Source organism: Anomaloglossus baeobatrachus, chromosome 3 (genome assembly GCF_048569485.1).
Source record: "Anomaloglossus baeobatrachus isolate aAnoBae1 chromosome 3, aAnoBae1.hap1, whole genome shotgun sequence".
Taxonomy (NCBI): Eukaryota; Metazoa; Chordata; class Amphibia; order Anura; family Aromobatidae; genus Anomaloglossus; species Anomaloglossus baeobatrachus.
The window spans coordinates 227917953-227938843 of NC_134355.1; the positions used below are offsets into that span (position 1 = coordinate 227917953).

At 47.9% G+C, this 20891-nt stretch overlaps 1 protein-coding gene across 1 annotated transcript in view; it reads left to right on the plus strand.

The window, feature by feature from the left end:
- RNASET2 (ribonuclease T2) overlaps nucleotides 1-20891 on the plus strand; it is a 422090-nt gene that overhangs the window by 112706 nt on the left and 288493 nt on the right. The window contains exon 3 of the mRNA XM_075339751.1: nucleotides 10987-11047. Within this exon, the coding sequence (XP_075195866.1) occupies nucleotides 10987-11047 (61 nt within the window). The remainder of the gene's footprint in view (nucleotides 1-10986; nucleotides 11048-20891) is intronic.

Here is a 20891-nt window from a genome sequence, read left to right on the forward strand (position 1 = left end):
CGTGGCCATAGCAACGGCTTTCAAATGATGTCCCCTGCTGTTTCTTACAGCAGGGGACGTTTGCTTGACCCCAGGGGGGGCGGCATCGCCACCCTCTATCGACGATCGATGTGATTGGCTGATCAAATCTGAACCGCCAACCACATCGTTCGCACTAATTTCGGCAAAAATAATGCCGGAAATAGTGCGATACTGTGAGATCCAGCTATGAGATGCCGCAGCTGCTGCAGCATATCATAGGTGGACCTCAAACATGTCGCCCCCAGCCCCTGCAGCACTGATTGGAGCGATCGTGCTATGACGCGCAATCGCTCCAATCAGTGTGCAGTGGGGCGGTATGATCTGCCGGTGGCCGCCCTCCCCAGGCCTGTGCTGGTCTGGGGACCCTCCCCCAACATGTCTGCAGCGTGGAGTGGCTGGTACTTTTGGTACCACGCCACCGCTGCTGCCGCCGCAGACGCCGCCTCTGCTGTCACCGCGCCTGCTCCAATGGTAAGTATTGCGCTCCGGCGATGGCCCCTGCGCGCTCCCGTGAAGGCCCCTGCGCGCTCCCGTGAAGGCCCCTGCCCGTGCCCCCCCCGATCTGCCCCCCTATGCCCCGATCTGCCCCCCGGCATCCCGATCTGCTCCCCACGCGATCTGCCTGCCTCCTCTGTCATCTCTATTCTGCTTCCAAGGTTCCTTCCTTCTGGCTTTGCTTCTCCGCCCCCTCTGCTCCCCATCCTCTCCCCATCCCCCCCACATCCCCCTCTGCCCCCCCTCGATGTCCTCTTACCTGCCTTCACGGGTCGTCCGAGGTCTTCACTGGCCCGATCACATCTGCCTCCATCGCTGGGTCCTTCTGCTGATCTGTCCAACGTCCTGCCTGCTGCTGGTGTAAAGCTGTCTATCTCACTGCCTTTTTGTTCCTCTGCAGCTCTTCTGGTCAGTGATCCTCTTGGTACTGTGAGTATAACTTTTTTTTTTTTTTTCTTGTATCCTGTCCATTTTTACACCTCATCCGTCCGTGCGTCCCGCCAAGCGCTGATCAGGGATGCAGATAACGGATCTGCATCCGTGGTCAGTTTTTGGCGTGACTTTTTTCCGTATTCGCGACGCTTTTTGTATCGCATCCGTCCGTGCGTCCCGCCAAGCGCTGATCAGGGATGCACATAACGGATCGGCATCCCTGCTCAATTTTTGGCGTGACTTTTTTCCGTATTTGCGACGCTTTTTGTATCGCGTCCGTCCGTGCGTCCAGCCGAGCGCTGATCAGGGATGCAGATAACGTATCTGCATCCCTGCTCAATTTTTGGCGGGACTTTTTTTTCTGTATCCCCGACGCTTTTTGTATCGCATCTGTCTGTGCATCCCGCCAAGCGCTGATCAGGGATGCAGATGACGTATCTGCATCCCTGCTCAATTTTTGGCGGGACTTTTTTCCGTATCTGCAACGCTTTTTGTATCCCATCCGTCCGTGCGTCCCGCCGAGCGCTAATCAGGGATGCACATAATGGATCGGCATCCCTGCTCAATTTTTGGCATGACTTTTTTCCGTATATGCGACGCTTTTTGTATCGCATCCATCCGTGCATCCCGCCAAGCGCTGATCAGGGATGCACATAACGGATCTGCATCCATGGTCAGTTTTTGGCGTGACTTTTTTCCGTATTCGCGACGCTTTTTGTATCGCATCCGTCCGTGCGTCCCGCCAAGCGCTGATCAGGGATGCACATAACGGATCGGCATCCCTGCTCAATTTTTGGCGTGACTTTTTTCCGTATTTGCGACGCTTTTTGTATCGCGTCCGTCCGTGCGTCCAGCCGAGCGCTGATCAGGGATGCACATAACGGATCTGCATCCATGGTCAATTTTTGGCGTGACTTTTTTTTTTTACGTATCCCTGACGCTTTTTGCATCGCATCCGACCGTGCGTCCTGCAGCGGCCGATCAGTGCACTGCGTCTGTGCGTTTGAAAAGTCAAATGGCGCTCCTTCTCTTCTGAGCCCCGCCATTTGCCCAAACAATTACTTTCCACCACATGTGAGGTATCTACGTACTCAGGAAAAATTGCACAATACGTTTTATGGTGCATTTTTTCCTGATAGCCTTGTGAAAAAAAAAGCTACCTAGTAGAAGCAACCGTTTTGTGGTAAAAAAACAATTTTTTCTTTTCACGGCTCAACGCTATAAACGTCTGTGAAGCCCCCAGGGGTTCAAAGTGCTCACCAAACCTCTAGAAAAATTATTTGAGGGCTCTAGTTTCCAAAATGGGGTCACTTGTGGGGGAGCTCCATTGTTTAGGCACCTCAGGGGGTCTTCAAACCTGACATGGCGTCCGCTAATGAGTGCAGCTAATTTTGCGTTCAAAAATTCAAATGGCGCTCCTTCCCTTCTGAGCTCTGCCGTGCGCCCAAACAATTGATTTTTACCACATATGGGGTATCGGCGTACTCAGGAGAACATGCACAATAAATTGTATGGTGCACTTTCTCTTTTCTCCCTTGTAAAAATGAAAATTTTATGGCTAAAGTAACATTTTTGTGTTTAAAAAGTAAAATTTTCATTTTTTCCTTCCACATTGCTTTGGTTCCTGTGAAGCACCTAAAGGGTTAATAAACTTATTGGATGTGGTTTTGAGCAGTGTGAGGGGTGCAGTTTTTAGAATGGGGTCACTTTTGGGTATTTTCTGTCACCTAGGTCTCTCAAAGTCACTTCAAATGTGATGTGGTCCCTAAAAAAAATTATTTTGTAAATTTTGTTGGAAAAATGAGAAATTGCTGATGACCTTTGACCCGTTCTAACTTCCTAACGAAAAAAAAATTGTTTCGAAAATTGCGCTGATGTAAAGTAGACAAGTGGGAAATGTTATTTAGTAACTATTTTGTGTGACATATCTCTCAGATTTATGGGCATAAATTTTCAAAGTTTGAAAATTGCGAAATTTTCAAAATTTTGCAAAATTTCCTAAATTTTCACAAATAAACGCAAAAAATATCGGCCTAAATTTACCACTGACATGAAGTACAATATGTCACGAAAAAACAATGTCAAAATCGCCAGGATCCGTTGAAGCGTTCCAGAGTTATAACCTGTCAAAGTGATACTGGTCAGAATTGCAAAAAATGGCCCGGTCATTAGGGTGTTTTAGTGGCCGGGGGGTGAAGGGGTTAAATAAACTACATTCTCCGTATTACAGTTTATAAAAGAACGAACATTAAACTGTTTTTCATTGGAAATAGATGTAAATATTTTAGACTTATTAGCAAAACCGCAGCACTATATACATATATACATATATATATGTATACCGTATTTTTCGCTTTATAAGACGCACCGGATTATAAGACGCACCCCCAAATTTGGTGAAGGAAAAGAGATTTTTTTTTTTTTAATGTTAAATGGGGTCCATCTTATAATGCCAGTGTCCCTCTAACAAATCATATAGGGTATATGTCCCTCATAGCCCCCCATCCTAAAATTAGCCACCTTAATCTGGATATGGCCCCCTTATATTGAATATATCCCTTGTGATGGCACACGTTCCCCTGTGCTGTCTGTGGCCCCCTATGGATTGCATACATTCCCCTGTGCTGTCTGTGGCCCCCTATGGATTGCATACATTCCCCTGTGCTGCCTATGGCCCCCTATGGATTGCATATATTCCCCTGTGCTGCCTATGGTCCCCTATGGATTGCACACGTTGCCCTGTGCTGCCTATGGCCTCCTATGGATTGCACACGTTCCCCTGTGTTAGATAACGCCCCCATGCTGCTGCCCATGGCCCCTATAGATCGCACAAGTCCCCCTGTGTTAGATATCGCCCCCATAGTGCTGCCCATGGCCCCTATATAGATCACACAAGTCCCCTGTGTTACATATTGGCCCCATAGTGTGTGTGTGTGTGTGTTTTGGGGGAGGTGTGCACCCCCATCGTGCTCCTTCCCCCATGCTGCGCATCCCCATTGTGCTCCTTCCCCCATGCTGCACGCACCCCCCATCGTGCTCCATCCCCCATACTGCGCACCCACCATCGTGCTCCATCCCCCATGCTGCGCACCCCCCATCGTGCTCCATCCCCCATGCTGCGCACCCCCATCGTGCTCCATCCCCCATGCTGCGCCCCCCCTCATTGTGCTCCATCCCCCATGCTGCACACCTCCTATCGTGCTCCATCCCCCATGCTGCGCACCCCCCATTGTGCTCCATCCAACATGCTGCGCACCCCCCATCGTGCTCCATCCCCCATGCTGCACACCCCCCATCGTGCTCCAACCCCCATGGTTGGGCCGCCGGGAGCGGGTCCGAGCGTGGCAATGTGTGCCGGGGGCGGGACTGAGCGAGCGAGGCGTCAGCGTATGCCGGCTCCCTGCACATGTGTACCGGGAGCTGGTGTATGCTGGTAACTATGATACACATCGGGTAACTAAGGGAAGCGCTTCCTATACTTACGCGATGTGTATCATGGTTACCAGCGTACATCGGCTCGGTCCCGATCCCAGCATCGCAAGGTTATGTCCGCCGGGGGCGGGGCCGAGCGAGCGAGTCATCAGCGTATGCCGGCTCCCTGCACATTTGTATCTGGAGCCGGTGTACACTGGAGCGGGGCTGAGCGGGCGAGGCGTCAGCGTGTTTCGGCTCCCTGCACATGTGTACCGGGAGCCGGTGTACGCTGGAGCGGGCGATGCGTGCGGAGGGCCGGAGCGAGCGGCTAATTCATGCGGGGGGCGGGGCCAGCCCGAGGCGAGCGGCGAATCCGTGGGGGTGGCGGGGCCAGGCCAAGCCCAGAGCGGCTAATCCATGCGGGGGGCAGGGCCAGGCCGAAGCGAGCGGCCAATCCGTGGGGGGGGGCGGGGCCAGGCCGAGCCCAGCGGCCAATCCGACAGTTGTCACTTTTATGACACTGTCACGGTGACACTGTCACGGTGACACAATTTTGGAGCAAGACAGACAGACAGACAGACAGAATAAGGCAATTATATATATAGATTTTATCATTACATTATTATGGAAAAAAAGGGAAATAAAGGGAAATGAATAGGGGACCGACATGTGGGTTGAAGATGAAACGTTCTGTACTGATTACCCGAGAGAGAGCGGGTCCCGAAAAAGACAGGCACATGAGTCCGTGTAGGAGATTAGTATGGATAGAGCGATCATGATAAAAAAAGAGAAATACAAACGAACGTATTGATATAAGGGTGCTGCTTGTTAGGGAGTATAACAAAAAATAGAGGGACTGTTAATTTGGTCAAAAATTAAAAATTAAGAATTAGATATATAGAAATATAAGATTAAGAAATCGTTGGTAAAAGGCTAAAAAGGCTAAAAGGGTGAAAAGCTAAAAAAAGGGTTATATACGTGCAACAATATGCCTAAAAGGGTATAAATACAGATTAAATACATACAACAATATGCCTAAAAAGGTATAAATACAGGCATGAAATATAAAAATATAAAAACCTGATCATATAAAAACAAAAATAGGAATTCATATCTAGAATTAGTTTCCCCCTTTACCAGGCTTATGGGCCTTGGTGGGACATGAGGGGAGAAACAAACTGGAGCCTCTTCTTAAAAAACAAGGGTATGTCTGATGAAAAAGAGGACCCCTCGGAGATCCTGGAGGCCTTATACATACAGTGAATGACAGGCATTTGGAAGTAGGCTGGGAGAGGAGAAATCAATAAAAGAGATCAGTGACCTCATTCAACCCAAGGGGCTTCAGGGTATTGAGCCTATGTATCCAGAAAGTTTCTTTTTTACTTAAAGCCTCCATCCTATTGTTGATATTCGGGGGGATATGCTCGATAGGGGTGATCTTAAAATCAAAGAACTTATTGTGCTGAATCGTGCAATGCTTTGAAAGACCATGTAACATAAAACCAGTCCTTATGTTATGGCGGTGTGAATTTAATCTATTATGGAGGGCCTGGCTGGTCCTCCCTACATATTGCTTACCGCACATGCAATCTACTAAATAGATCACATAATTGGATTGACAAGTCAAATGGTTTCTGATGTGAAAATTCTCAGAACCCCCCCAGGGAGCACCTTGCCCACTAAACCAAGGGATGGCAGGGTGATTTTGGAACCCACTGGCTTGGTCCTCAGCCGGCTCGGTGCCACAATGTTTTTAATTGTGGGAGCCCGTCTGAAGGTGACCCTTGGTTTAGTGGGCAAGATGCAAGAAATAATAGTGGGCAAGAAATAATGGAACATAGGGAAAACATAAGGAAGCAATAAGACAGCAGGCACTCACCCCCCAGGATAGCGGTTAAATACCGATTTCGGTGGAGATTTACGATTTACAGGCTTCCAGGAATTGGAGTGACGACTCGTCTGACTGGAGGGGCTTGCCCTTCCCCCCCCCGCTGCTGAGGGTGGGAAGGCTGAGAGTCTTTCTGTCTGTCCGGGACATCCTGCACTGGTGGTCAGCTGTCTGCCATCCTAAGGGAGAAGATTTAGTCACCATACCACCGTGAGCGTCACTCTTTATACCACACCGATTCAAAATCTGCCGCACAAATCCTGTTCCTGGGCGCCGCCATATCGGATGACACCGTGCATGCGCGGGGAAGCATTTCCAGGTGCTGCGTCACATCCTCCTTCACCCCCGGCGTGTACAGCAGCAGGGTGCCCAGCTCACGGGCTCCGTATGCGGACCATCGCCGGGGGCGACGCAGAGCCGAGCTCCCGCTCCACGCTCGCGCCCCACCACCGCATAAGTCAAAGCCCTGGGGAGGTGCTTCCAGGCCCAAATGCCAGCTTTTGGTAAGTACCAAGCTTGCACACCGGGTCGGATGTGGGAGAATCCGTGGGTTGTCCAGCAGGACAGGAAACCAAACTGATGTGGAGGAGAGGTGCCGCCTTTTTATCAGTGGGTTTCCTGTCCTGATGTGGGCGTAACCTATCTCTCAGGTGGTGCTGTCATGGGCGAAGGGGAAAATATGGGTGCTGGTGTCGGAGTTATGGGAGGCGGGGCAGGGGGAGGGTTTACCGATAGTTAGGCATGGGGCAGTGGCTTTAGCTTGGGAGGCAAGGCCAGCTTCGGAGGGCGCTGCTGGAGATGTGGGAGCTGGGATGGGGATTGTCAATGTGGTGGGTTTCATGGGGTCTTGACCTACTTGGGGCACTGCCGTGTCCAGTATCAACCCTAAGGTTAACTGGAGTAGTTCATCGGATTTAGGCAACATATTCAACACAGCATCTTCTCCTGCATCATCTTCTTCTATTTCAACATATCCTTTTGACTGCAACATCTACGCTACTTTACCAAACACCTGTGCATCTTCCCACAATCCTTTATCTTTTAACTTTCCTCTCTTCCACTTCAGCGCCGCATTCCATTTTGACGGCTGTAGTCATCCACTCCTAGGCAAACCTAACACCTTAAAAATGTCTGAGGCATGGCACACAACTTTCTGTCCCTCTCTTTCCGTCACTAATTCTAGAACATTCTGCGAACCTTGCAACTCCTCAACTTTTCTTCTTTCCCCACCTAAACATTGTTCCTGTCTTGGCGGCAGTCGGATTACACTAAGTCAAGACTATGGTGCACGCTACAGTTCGGCTGGCACTGGGGCTTTCCACCCTACTCTAGCTCCCTCAGCTAAGTAAAAATAAAGGTGTCCCGTGAAAGGAGGAGGACTCACAAATAGGTCCCATCCTTCGGACTTGGTCAGCTGTACCAATATATTGTCCTAATCCCTATCTTCGATCACGGGTATCCCCCCTCGTATCCTCAAACTACGGATTGGGTCAGTCTAACCAGCTATATCCAACTGCTGCCGTCTTACCCCCTACTATCCATCCTCCGGATCCCTTGTGAAAATTCAAATCCACGCCATAGGGGGAGATTCGAGCTACCCTGGCCCCCAGCAGGCACCACTACTGAGTCACTATCGGGTACCTTTAACTCCGATGAGGACACAAGGCCTGTCGCCCCCTCCTCTCCAAGAAAAATCTTGTCGGCAGTGAATACACAGTATGCAACACTTACAGAAATTGTGGGATGATCAGTCCGGTTGGAGCGGATGGAGGTCCTGGTCTGAGTAATCTGGGTATCGAGGTGTCCGTCTTTTTTGGGTGCTCCTTATGAGGGCCTCACGTTTGAGCGCCAGGCTGTTGGGGGAGACCTCCAGGGAGTCTCTCAGGGTCTCTGAGGAGGATTCCTAATTAGATCTGCACAGATGTATATATAAACCCTTAAATGACCACACAGAGACGTATCTCTAGTTGGGAGAAGCACAATGGAGTTCTTCTAACCGTTGTATTCAAAACATAGCCTATTTATACAGCTTACTCAGTACATCCACATTATCTCTTAACCAACAAACTAGCTTGGGCATCGTTCATTCCCTTATTTGAACAGTCTTTCCTATATGTCAGCAACATTTCTTAGCAAAGCATTCAGGTGCGTCTAGACGTAGATGAGTCTATGCAAGAATGTCAGTTACTTATTCACGAAACTAAAGTCCTGTGTATCTGCTCTACTTTGTCCTAAGCATGGTTTGTTTGATTATACATTCCTTCAATATTTCAGTTAAGTATACGTGGCAAATCAGTGTAAGGATTATATATGAGGACAGATCATCTTATTATATTAGGGCTGCTGCCTGACTGATCCACCTCTCGCCTCACTACCACCCCGCTTCTCCTCTCTGCATGTCCCTTCACTGGCTCCCAATCTTCCATCGTATCCAATTCAAACTACTAATACTGACTTACAAAGCCATCCACAAATTGTCTCCTCCATATATCTCTGAACTAATCTCTCGCTACACTCCAAAACGTAATCTCCGGTCCTCCCAAGATCTCCTTCTATCCTCCTCTCTCATTCGCTCCTCATGCAACCGCCTCCAAGACTTCTCCCGAACATCCCCAGTCTTCTGGAACTCACTGCCTCAACACGTCAGATTATCTACTACACTTGCAAACTTCAAACGGAACCTAAAGACTCATCTGTTCAGAAATGCCTATAACCTTGAATGACCTCACTGCCCCACCACCGTGCGGAGCTGCCGCCCCACCACCGTGCGGAGCTGCCGCCCCACCACCGTGCGGAGCTGCCGCCCCACCACCGTGCGGAGCTGCCGCCCCACCACCGTGCGGAGCTGCCGCCCCACCCCTACTGTCTCCTCCCCATAATCCTATAGAATGTAAGCCCGCAAGGGCAGGGCCCTCTTCCCTCTGTACTAGTCTGTCTACTGTAACTTGTATATGTATTTTGTATGTAACCCCCTTCTCATGTACAGCACCATGGAACTAATGGTGCTCTATAAATAAATAAATAATAATAATAATAATAATAATAATAATTATATTATCATATTATACTGGACAAACCATTCATAGCCTAGGCCTTCAAAACTCGGCTCCCACTGTGCTGCCAGCGTGAGCGGAGTGTCATGCGAGGATTGCAGTAATCCCTGTGTGGCCCCGACCTAAGGCTGTGTATGCACGCCAAGTTTTTTTTTATGCAGATTTGGTGCCTATTGTTGCCCAAAGCTGTATGTCTATCCTTATGTCAATGAGAATTCTGAAGTGCTGTGCACACGTTTCTTCTTTATTTCCTTGCAGTTTTGCAATTGTGTAGTTCTGCTGTAGACTCATCCAGCTTCTCTCACTTCTAGTCAGCATGTGACTGCAAGTATGCAGGGTTTCTTTTTCGCATGTCTGGAGTAATGTAATCGAATAGTTGCATACTTATCATACTATTATTAAATGAAATGACTTGACTGATGTATATACTTTGTATATATTGAATGCAATAGCTTATAAATGCTCATGAATAAATGAGTTAATTACGAGGTTTTTGACCTAGTAAAAGTGATGGCCTAGCATTAGTCTAGGATTATCACAATATATATACCGTATTTTTCGCTTTATAAGACGCACCGGATTATAACGCACCCCAAATTTAGACACAAAATCGGTAAAAAAAGAAAAATGGGGTCCGTCTTATACTCCGGTGTTCTCTTACCGGAGGGGGGCAGCAGTGGTGGTGAAGCGGGGTCACAGGAGGCAGAGGTTGTGCTGGCAGGCGCGGCGGGTCAGTGACAGCGGGGTCCGTGGTAGTGTCTGTGGTGGCAGGTGCGGTGTCGTCCATGGTGGCAGGTGCGGTGGCGTCTGTGGTGGCAGGCGCGGTGGCGTCCATGGTGGCAGCAGCAGCAGTGGCGGGTGAGTTGTGCAGCAGGCTGGTACAGTGAGTGTCCAAGTGTCTGCGGTCCCGGTTCAAATGATGGCGCATGCGCAGATGGAGCTCTCATCCAAGAGCTCCATCTGCGCACGCGCCCGCTCCCGGCGCCATCATTTGAAACTGGGACCGCAGACAAACTGGGTAACCTGCTGCACAGCCGCCCGCCCCGCACGCACAGAGTGGCAGCCAGTAGGCTGCCCGCCCACCCTGCATGCAAGCGGCCGGGTACCTGTGCTTGCGTGCGTGCGTGCGGCAGCCGGCAGCTGGGTGCCTGTGTGAGGGTGGCACAGGCACCCGACTGCCGCCCGCACAGGCACCCGGCTGCCGCCCGCACGCACGCACGCACAGGTACCCGGCTGCCACCCACACGCAAGCACAGGTACCCCGCCGCTTGCACGCAGCCACAGGCATCCGGCCGCACAGACAGGACCCCAAGGTAAAGCTATATTCGGATTTTAAGAAGCACCCCCCATTTTCCTCCCAATTTTTTGGGAGGAAAAGTGCGTCTTATAATCCGAAAAATACGGTATTCCTAAATGGATACTAAAGCAAAGCAAGACTTTCTGACATTCAGAATTTATCAGAATACTGCAGTAAAACAGTTTGAGATGTCATATGATGCCAATGTTGATAAATTCAATCCTATGTTTGCTGTTCAAATGGACTAGCAAATTGTCATGTTGTAGGGTTGTCAGACAAAAGATACCAAACCCTTTATTAAAGTAAATAATAATTAAATAATAAAGTAACACCTTAAATTTACTCTTTTTTTTTTTTTTTTTTTTTTTTTTTTTGCGGGGATCTAGAAAACACCCATGCTGGAACAAACTTATTTTGGTTCATCAGTGGCCAGTTACAGTATGTAAGGTAAGCTGCATGATCTTCTGCAACTAAGCATACAGTGAAATTTATATTAGCTGGGACTTTGTAACATTTACACTGCATTGCAGTTTTTGTGCTGACAATAAATTTGGCAACAAAAGACAGATTTTCATCAATGGAAAACATTGGTTTAAAAAGACCCATCCATCAAGTTCAGCTTTTGTTGGGATTAAGCATACATTAATAAACCTTTTTATGCAGATTGTCATAAGCAGTGCTTTTTTTGCGGTGGTACGCGCCGGTACGGCGTACCGGAAAATCTGAAGAGCGCCTCTGGCTCTGTCTACATGGCTAATTTGTAAACTATACAAATTAGCCATGCGGAGCGGAGGCACAAGCCAGAGGCGTCTCTAGGGGCGCTGTCGGGTTGCCTGATGCGGCGGTGTGGAAGTCTGCCGGGTGGGAGCCGCTAGTCTCTGAGCGTGGTTGTCACGCTGACAGCTGCACTCATAGAATCTGCAGCGCGTGGCTCCCACTGCTCAACTGTCCTTGCATCTGTCAGACGCGAGGACAATTGAAGCGGTGTCGCCAGCGCTGACTTCCTGGTCAGAGCGAGGACTTTCATGTGATCAGGTCAGCTGATCAGACTGCTGATCCGGAAACCAGCGCCGCAGCGCGGAGGCAGCAGAGAAACGCTGATAAGTGCTCCACTCTTTAGCTGAAGAAGACACGGATGGAGGAACATTATGGGGTAAGAGAGGGAGAGAGGGTGGGGGAGGGAACTATCTGTGGACATACTATGGGGGGACAGAGGGTGGGGAATGGGAACCATCTGTGGACACACTTTGGGGGCACAAAGGGTGGCGAGGGGGCAATATGTATATACACAGTATGGGTGGGGGAGGGAACTATCTGTGGACAGAGTATGGTGCGAAGAGAGGATGAGGAGGTGGAAGTATCTTTGGACACAGTATGGGGAGAGAGAGGATGAGGTTACATGCATGGGGAGAGAGAGGATGAGGTTACATGCATGGGGAGAGAGAGAATGAGGTTTCATGCATGGGGAGAGAGAGGATGAGGTTTCATGCATGGGGAGAGAGAGGATGAGGTTTCATGCATGGGGAGAGAGAGGATGAGGTTTCATACATGGGGAGAGAGAGGATGAGGTTTCATGCATGGGGAGAGAGAGGATGAGGTTTCATGCATGGGGAGAGAGAGGATGAGGTTTCATGCATGGGGAGAGAGAGGATGAGGTTTCATGCATGGGGAGAGAGAGGATGAGGTTTCATGCATGGGGAGAGAGAGGATGAGGTTTCATGCATGGGGAGAGAGAGGATGAGGTTTCATGCATGGGGAGAGAGAGGATGAGGTTTCATGCATGGGGAGAGAGAGGATGAGGTTTCATGCATGGGGAGAGAGAGGATGAGGTTTCATGCATGGGGAGAGAGAGGATGAGGTTTCATGCTTGGGGAGAGAAATGATGAGGGGTGATGTATGGGGAGAGAGAGGATGAGGTTTCATGCATAGGGAGAGAAATGATGAGGGGTGATGTATGAGGAGAGAGAGGATGAGGTTTCATGCATGTGGAGAGAGGGTGCGGTTTCATGCATGGGGACAGAGGATGAGGGGGTGATGCATGGGGTCTGAGAGGATGAGGGGGTGATGCATGGGGACTGAGAGGATGAGGGGGTGATGCATGGGGACTGAGAGGATGAGGGGGAGATGCATGGGGACGGAGAGGATGAGGGGGTGATGCATGGGGACTGAGAGAATGAGGGGGAGATGCATGGGGACGGAGAGGATGAGGGGGTGATGTATGGGGATGGAGAGGATGAGGGGGTGATGCATGGGGACGGAGAGGATGAGGGGTGATGCCTGGGGACGGAGAGGATGAGGGGTGATGCCTGGGGACGGAGAGGATGAGGGGTGATGCCTGGGGACGGAGAGGATGAGGGGTGATGCCTGGGGACGGAGAGGATGAGGGGTGATGCCTGGGGACAGAGAGGATGAGGGGTGATGCATGGGGACAGAGGATGAAGGGGTGATGCATGGGGACAGAGAGGATGATGTTTCATGCATGGGGACAGAGAGGATGAGGGTTGATGCATGGGGACAGAGAGGATGTTTCATGCATGGGAACAGAGGATGAGGGGTGATGCATGGGAACAGCGAGGATGAGGTTTCATGCATGGGGACAGAGGATGTGGAGCGAACTGGAAAGAAATTTTGAGGACACAGAATAAAGAGTGACGGTATGAGGAGTAAATGGGAAGGATGGGAAGTGAGGTAGAAAAGTATATGGACACACAGGAGGTAGTGAGGAGACAGTAAGGGATGAGAAGAATGTGAGGGGCACAGAATAAAGACTAGGTAGTGGTGGGGGGCGGTATGGAGAGGGGGTAGAATGGGAGGACAGTGTGAGGTTATAGCAAGGAAGGGTAGTGTGATGAGGGAACAGTATAAAGACTGGGCAGTATAAGGGGACACAGTGTAAAGGACACTGTAAACAATAAGCTCAGTTTGGAAAGAGGGAATATGTAGGCCATGTACCATAAGAGGGACAGTGTGGGTCATATTTTGTGCACAGAATACTGTGAGGGGCCATTATTTATTCTGGGGCACAGTGTACGGCAGATATTTTTAAGTAGAAGTATTATAATCATTCTGCTCTTTTTAGGGGCATCGTGTCTGGATGTGCTGCAGAAGAACGGAGAAGATGGAAATCTGCAGAGATGAGATGTGAATGTGAAAAGTCATCATTGCATCAGGACAAGATGAAGAATAGAAAGAAATAACTAGAGACAACATCATCTATAAGGTACCTGAATGTAAATGTTTATTTGTGATACTGACTGTGTGTCATCATTAGGCCTTGGTCCCACTTGTGCATTGGTTCTGATGTGAGCGCAATGGGACCCCCACTGATCAGCTGATTATGGTGCAGGTGGCCGGAATTGCTTATTTCTGGATCTGCTCCGTCCTCTGATGGTGTCCGCGGCCGGGTACTTCACATCCAGCTCATTAATTTTAATAAGAGACTGCTGCCACTATCAGAAGACGGAGCAGATCCAGAACTGAGCACTTCCGGCCACCACCGGCACCTAGAGTAGGGAATTGGCGGGGTTGCCAGGTGCCGGACCCTGACCAGTCAGACATTGGTGACCTATCCTAAGAAAGGTCATTAATGTTAAAGTAGTGGACAATCTCTTTAATAAAGTCTTGTGCCGTCTGACAAGTTAAGGGTTACTATATTTTTATTTATGTTGTTAGGAGCATTAAAGGGGTTGTCCAAATTAGTGATGAGTCTGCAGTCATTCTGTGTGTCTGTCTGTGACTGCAGCCTGAATTCACACAGTGTGCACTCTGCACGCTGTCAGGATTCTCTGGTGCCGGTGGTGAGAGTGGGAGGTTATGAAGCTGCAAGTATGCGATTTACATAGATGTGGTTACATGCTGAACAGACATGCTCAATGAAACTGAATTGACTGAGGCTGGACACATCAAATCAGAATGTGGCCAGAAGTATACAAATCTCATACTTGTGCTCACATGATCGTCCGCTCTCTCCACTGGCACCGGCACACCCCGCCACCCCCCGTTCCTCAATGTCGGCCGGCGGCGCGCCTGACAGTACCCCCCTAACCCCCCCGCTCCTTGTCTCAGAGATGCGTACCAGCAAATAAAAGCACTGGTCATAAGACAAGCATTTAGCTTTTTTCTGACTGCCGTTATTGCACATGTGACAACTCCATGGTATAAGCCACAAATCCAGTACATTTACACTTTTTCTAGTCTTTTACTGTAAGATAGTACTATAGACTAAAACAATTAAGCGCTGATGGGTACTACGGTAAGATGACTTTTTTTAATACCGAAATTTAAATCCATAGACAAATTTAATGTTTTAACAAAAAAATAACTTGGTGCCTCTACCATCTCATTCTGGCTCCTTCTAGCAGATGTTTAAAATGCTGTTTTTTCTTACAGGCTAGGGCCTATGATTTTGGCTTTTGGATTTGCTGCATCACTTTCTTCTGCTGCTGTAGACCCGATCACCCAATGTCACTCCCTTACACTCTTACACCTGATTTCCTAGTGTAACCTTGTCACCCTCTCTTATACCCTGACACACTGTCACTGCCCTAGTAACTATCCTCTGCAATCCTTTCTCATCTTCTATTATCCCAGGTCAACCTTTACGAACTAGGTCACCCTCTGTTATACACTGTCATATTCTGCTATTCCCATCTCTCCATCCCCCTCCAACATCACATCCAAGTGAGATTCTTGTCACTGAAAAGACAATGAAATCAATGGTGACCACTGTACTTTATAGGCGTTTCTCCAATTTTCTTGCATGCTAAATTTAAGCAGTGTAAATTTGGGGCCTGATTTAAGTGTCTACACCCAAAGCACATAATTCTGCTCCCCCTGGCGCTGGTGTCACTCGCTGCCACTAACTCTGCCCTTGCAGCTTCTTCTGTCACAGATGCTACAGTGGCGGCAAAGGAGATGTAAGTGCTGAGATGTACTCTGCTTCTCTCACCCCAACAGCATCTATCACCCAAGAACAAGAAACTCTGGTAACAGCAGCACTGCCCCCAGTGACTAACAGCAGAAGCTATAGAGATGAGCAACATAAATGTACCGCTCAATTTATTGTATATGGATCTAAATTTGGAAAACAGCATCTTATATGACCTTATCCAAATGATACTGAAACATTGTAAATATTTGTTTTTTTATTTTTCTGTATGTATGTCTCCCCCCCCCCCCCCACTGCTTCTTCGCGCTAGGCCATGGCCAAGCGTCACCTTATGGGAAATCCAACACTGGTGCCATTCATAGTTGCCAACTTACTCATTTACAGTGCCTTGAAAAAATATCCATGAACCATGAATTTTTCCATGTTACACCCACAAACTTAAATATATTTTATCAGGATTTTATGTGATATACCAACACAAAGTAGCAAGTATTTGTGAAATATGAAGGTAATGATGCATGGTCTTCTGAATATTTTAAAAAATGTAAATATGAAAATTGTGACGCACATTTGTATTCAGCCCCCCTCGCCCCATACTTTTTGTAGGACCGTCTTTGGCTGCAATTACAGCTGCAATTCTTTTGGGGTATGTGTCTACCAGCTTTGCACATCTAGAGGCTGAAATTCTTGCCCATTCTTCTTTGCAAAATCGCTTTACCTCAGTGAGATTATATGGAGAGCGTAAATTTTCAAGTCTTGACACACATTCTCAACGTAATTTTAGGTCCGCACTGTGACATTGCATGAATTGATCTAAATCATTCCATGTAACTCTCCTAATATGTTTAGGGTCGTTGTCCTGTTGGAAGCTGAAGCTACTTCCTAGTCTCAAGTAAGAAGCTGTTAAACTGACTGTACCCCACATTGGGATCAGTAAACATCACACAAAAAACAAGTCCTCAAAAAGCTCCATTGAAGGATAAATAAAAAGTTACAGGTCTCTAAGTGGAAATGCCAGCTATAAAATATGAATAAGTAAATAAATTAAAAAAAAATATACGAGGGGGCTGCTGCTAAGTTTTTTGGCTTTGTGATTTTTTTTTGTTTTTGTTTCTATGGTAACAAATGTTACATCACATAAAAGCCTTATGTGTCTAACATATGTTTTCAAAATTTTGTGTTTATTTGCTTATGGCAATAGTGTTCTACGCACGTGGGAAAACAAAATGGCGGAGGCTAAATGCGATATTCACAGCAACTAAGAGCAGAGGAGTGATAAAATTCTTGTTTCTGCAAGGAAAGTCCGCAAAGGATAATCATGGTGATTAGGGCTGAGCGAACCTGGACTGTTATAGTCCGGATCCGCGTGGTATCAAAGATGCCCGGGTGCTGGACCCGGCCCAGGATTCCGGGTGTACGATCCGGATTCGGCACTGGGAAAACTAAAGGAAAAATAAAATAAAAAAAGGAGAATTAAACGAGCGTGTCATACTTACGGAGACTCTGTGTCATGGCGGCAAACTGCTTCCGGGTCATGCATTCACTTCCTGTACTGCGTATTAGGCTCATCGCATACACACAGCTTTCCATGCTTTCCCCACCCACCGGCCCCCCTGTCGTCTGTGATTGGTTGCAGTCAGACACGCCCCCAGCCTGTGACAATGTCTGTCATTACTCATCGCGGCTCAGTCATTGTCTGCACTCATAGCCGGCGGTCGTGTGCTATGGCTGCTCGCTGTGAGATGTAGCAGATCTGGAAGCAGCGTGGTACCTCGTGTGGATTACACTGGACCTGGAGGGGTGTGTTGGGGGTTAATAAAGTAGGGAAAGAGGGTGTATTTTTGTATTTTATTCCAAATAAAGGATTTTTTTCTCTGTTTGTAATTATTTACTTTCATTTACAGGTTAGTGATCCAGGTATCTCATAGATGCCTGAGCCATCACAAACCTAGGGTTTAGTAGCAGCTGTGCGCTGTTATTAACCCCTGCTAGTACCCTGATTGCCACTGCACCAGGGCAACGGAAAGCGCCGATAAAGCACTGGGATTGTCACATGTAATGGATATGGCAATACCAGGCAGCCGTGGGCTGAAAATACCAGCCCCAGCTAGCTTTATCTTAGCTGGGTATTAAAATTGGAGGGGGGGGGGAGGGACACATTTTTTTTTGTTTATTTTTAATTTATTAAATAATAATTAAAAAAGCCACATGTGGTTTCTCTTAGGCCGGAATCACACTTGCAAGCGACTTGCGCGAGTCTCGCGTCACATCACCCGGCACAGCCACATACTCTCCTAACAGGAATGGGTCTGCCGTTGTGTTTCTATGTACCTGCACGCTCATGTTTGCAGAGTGTGCAACTGCTGGGTCATGTGATGCGAGTCCCTTGCACATGTGACTCTGGGCTTATTTTGATACACAGCACAGATAAAGCCCGACAGCTGGGGGCTGCAGCCGTGGGCTTTATCTGTGCTGGTATCAGAATATGGGGGACCCTGCGCAAATTGTTTTATTTATGAATTTATTTTTATATCACCATACTGACTCGCAGACACTTGCTCTGCTTTCCCCACCCACGGGCCGTCCTGGCGTCTGTGATTGGTTGCAGTCAGTTGACACGCTGCCACTCAGGGTAGGGCGCATCTAACTGCAACCAATTACACGTGCCAGTGGTCGGGCAAAGCAGTAAATATTCAATTGCCGGCTCCGGAACGGAAAGCGTGACCCGGAAGGAGTGTGCCACCATGACACAGCCTCAGTGAGTGCACTGCGTGCGCTCCTAACCCCCCTATCCTTCCCACCAACATTTTTAATCTAGACTTATATGGGTACCATATTCCAGAGTGGATCAGGGTTTTTATTCATTTTTTTTTTTTTTTTTTTAAATTTAGCAGGGACCTTCTGGTCCCGTTTTTTTTGCGAGCTCTACCAGCTCTAATGGTGATATGTTGCAGACATTGGGGGATCAATGCCTTTCATATTGCACAGTTAAGAACTGGGTTGCCAAATTTAAAATGTGCCACTTCAGCACCAATGATGAGGAATGTCATGGATGACTAAGAGTGGCTGTTGTTCTGGAGATCGTCGATGCTGTGCACAACAGATACTGGAGAATCAATGAATTTCAGCTAAAGCAAGTTTGTGTTATTATCCATGAACATTTGGACATGAAGAACCTATCTGCAAAGTGGGTCCACAAATGTTTGACAACAGATCAGAGAAGCATGCGAGTGAAAACGTCCCGTTCATTTGTCAGCGTTTCCGAACTGATAGGAACTTCCTGGATTGACTGGTCACTATGGATGAGACCTGGATTTATTTGTATGACCCTGTAAACAAGGAGCAGTCAAAAGAGTGGAGGCACAGTGGTTATCATCGTCCAAAGAAGTTCAGGCGTGCAAAAATCAGCTACTAAGGTGATGGTGTCTGTGTTCTGGGATAAGGACTACCTTCAAAATGGTTCAACCATCAATGAAAGGTATTACATTGAACTTTTGGACCAATTGAAGACAGCTCTGAAGGCCAAAAGGTGCGGCAAGCTGTCCAATGAAATCTTGTTTGTGCAAGACAACTCCTCCGCTCACATTGCACAAGCGACCACAGCAAAACTGGCAGAGCTGGGCTTCCAGCTGGTTGACCACTTACCTTATTCACCAGATCTAGCGCTCTCCGACTATCATCTGTTTCCAATCCTGAAGAAACACTTCAAGGGTACCAAATTTCACACTATTTCTGATGCCATGGCATTCGGATGCTTGGTTTGAGGCACAACCCAAATCCTTCTTTTTTACGAGGCTTACAGAACTTGGAATATCTATGTAAGAAGTGTGTTGACATCAGTGGAGAGTATGTGGAATAAATGTAAAGTTTCATCATCCTTTCTCGGTAAAGCCATAGACTTATCAGCAGCCCCTCGTATCAGTACATTATTCCAAGCATGTGCTTATGGAGAGACCCCCCCCCCACGTAAATTAAGTGGGCTCTCCTCACTACAACAGTGACAAACATGTAAATGCTAAATTTGTTATGGACACATTGTGGTGCTCAGGTGGGAGGGGGATATTTGAATGTCATAGTGCAGATTTTTCTGGATTTCTTTTTTGTTTTTTTGGTGGGTAGCTAACGTGTTTTTCCAAAAATAAAACACTTTTTTTTTGGAGAAACACGGTTGGGGGGTAAGTTCACCCCCCCAAAAAAGCAGACCCCACCCCACTTCCCCAGAGACTCATACTTAACAGACCCGGATGTCTGCGTGGCTCCCAGGTCCTCCTGTGATCTCCGGTGGGTGCTGCACGCTGTCCTCCCCTGCTGCTGGCTGACACACACACACAGCAGATCGCACACACGCGCAGCCGATCGCACAGACACAGCAGATCGCACACACAGAAGTCCACACATCACATCACATCCAGCGCAACCGGCTGCAGGGAACGATGTGAGGAAGTCGCATGTTCGGCCGCAGGTCCTGTTCTGCAGGTCCTTGCGCTCCACCGCACTGCCTCTCAGGATTCTGCCGGCGAGAAGTAATTGTTGTCGCTATATGGGGTGAGTATGTATGCGATCTGATGTGTGTGCGATCCGATGTTTGTGTATGTGATTTTGATGTGTGCGATCCTATGTTTGTGTGTGAGATCGGATGTGTGTGTGTGTGTGTGTGTGATCTGATTGTGTGTGTGAGATATGATTATGTGTGGGTGTACAATCACTGCAAGTCCCCTGCTCGACATCTGGGGAGTATGATTACTGGGTACCCGCTGTCTATAATGAAGTGTCCTGCAGTATCTTTTAGCTGCATGAACACTTCATTATTGATCAGCGACTAGGGCTTATTTTCGGGGGAGGGCTTATATTTAAGCCTTGCTCCGAAAATGCTGAAAATCCTTGCTAGGGCTTATTTTTGGGGGAGGTCTTATTTTTGGAAACACGGTATATCACTTCTCCATAGCTTTTGTGGTACTAGTAACGTGGAAACCCCCCAATATTTCCATTAACAGATGATGGAAATTTGTTTTTTTTTTTTGTGGGTTGAGTTGAATACTATTTGTGGGAATTTGGGGCACAAAACATCTTAGGTCAGTTCACATTTATCCTGTGCTCTATTCTGAGCTCTTACATTAGGTCTTCCATGAACATCTCCAAAATACGTGATTCATGTGAAACCCCCAATGGATCCATTTACTAATGAGGTAGCAGAATTACTCCGACTCCATTTGAGCTCTGTTCAGCGGTGCCCCTTTTTTTCAAAGGTGCACAAAGCTGCTGATGACCACACTTTTGTGCACGCCTAAAATGGTTCATAAAAAGATGGATACCTTTGGACCACAGGCCAGACTGAAATTGAAAGTGACTCCCTCTCCTTCAATACAGTGAATTGTACATTGGGAATTTTGTCTGAATCACGTT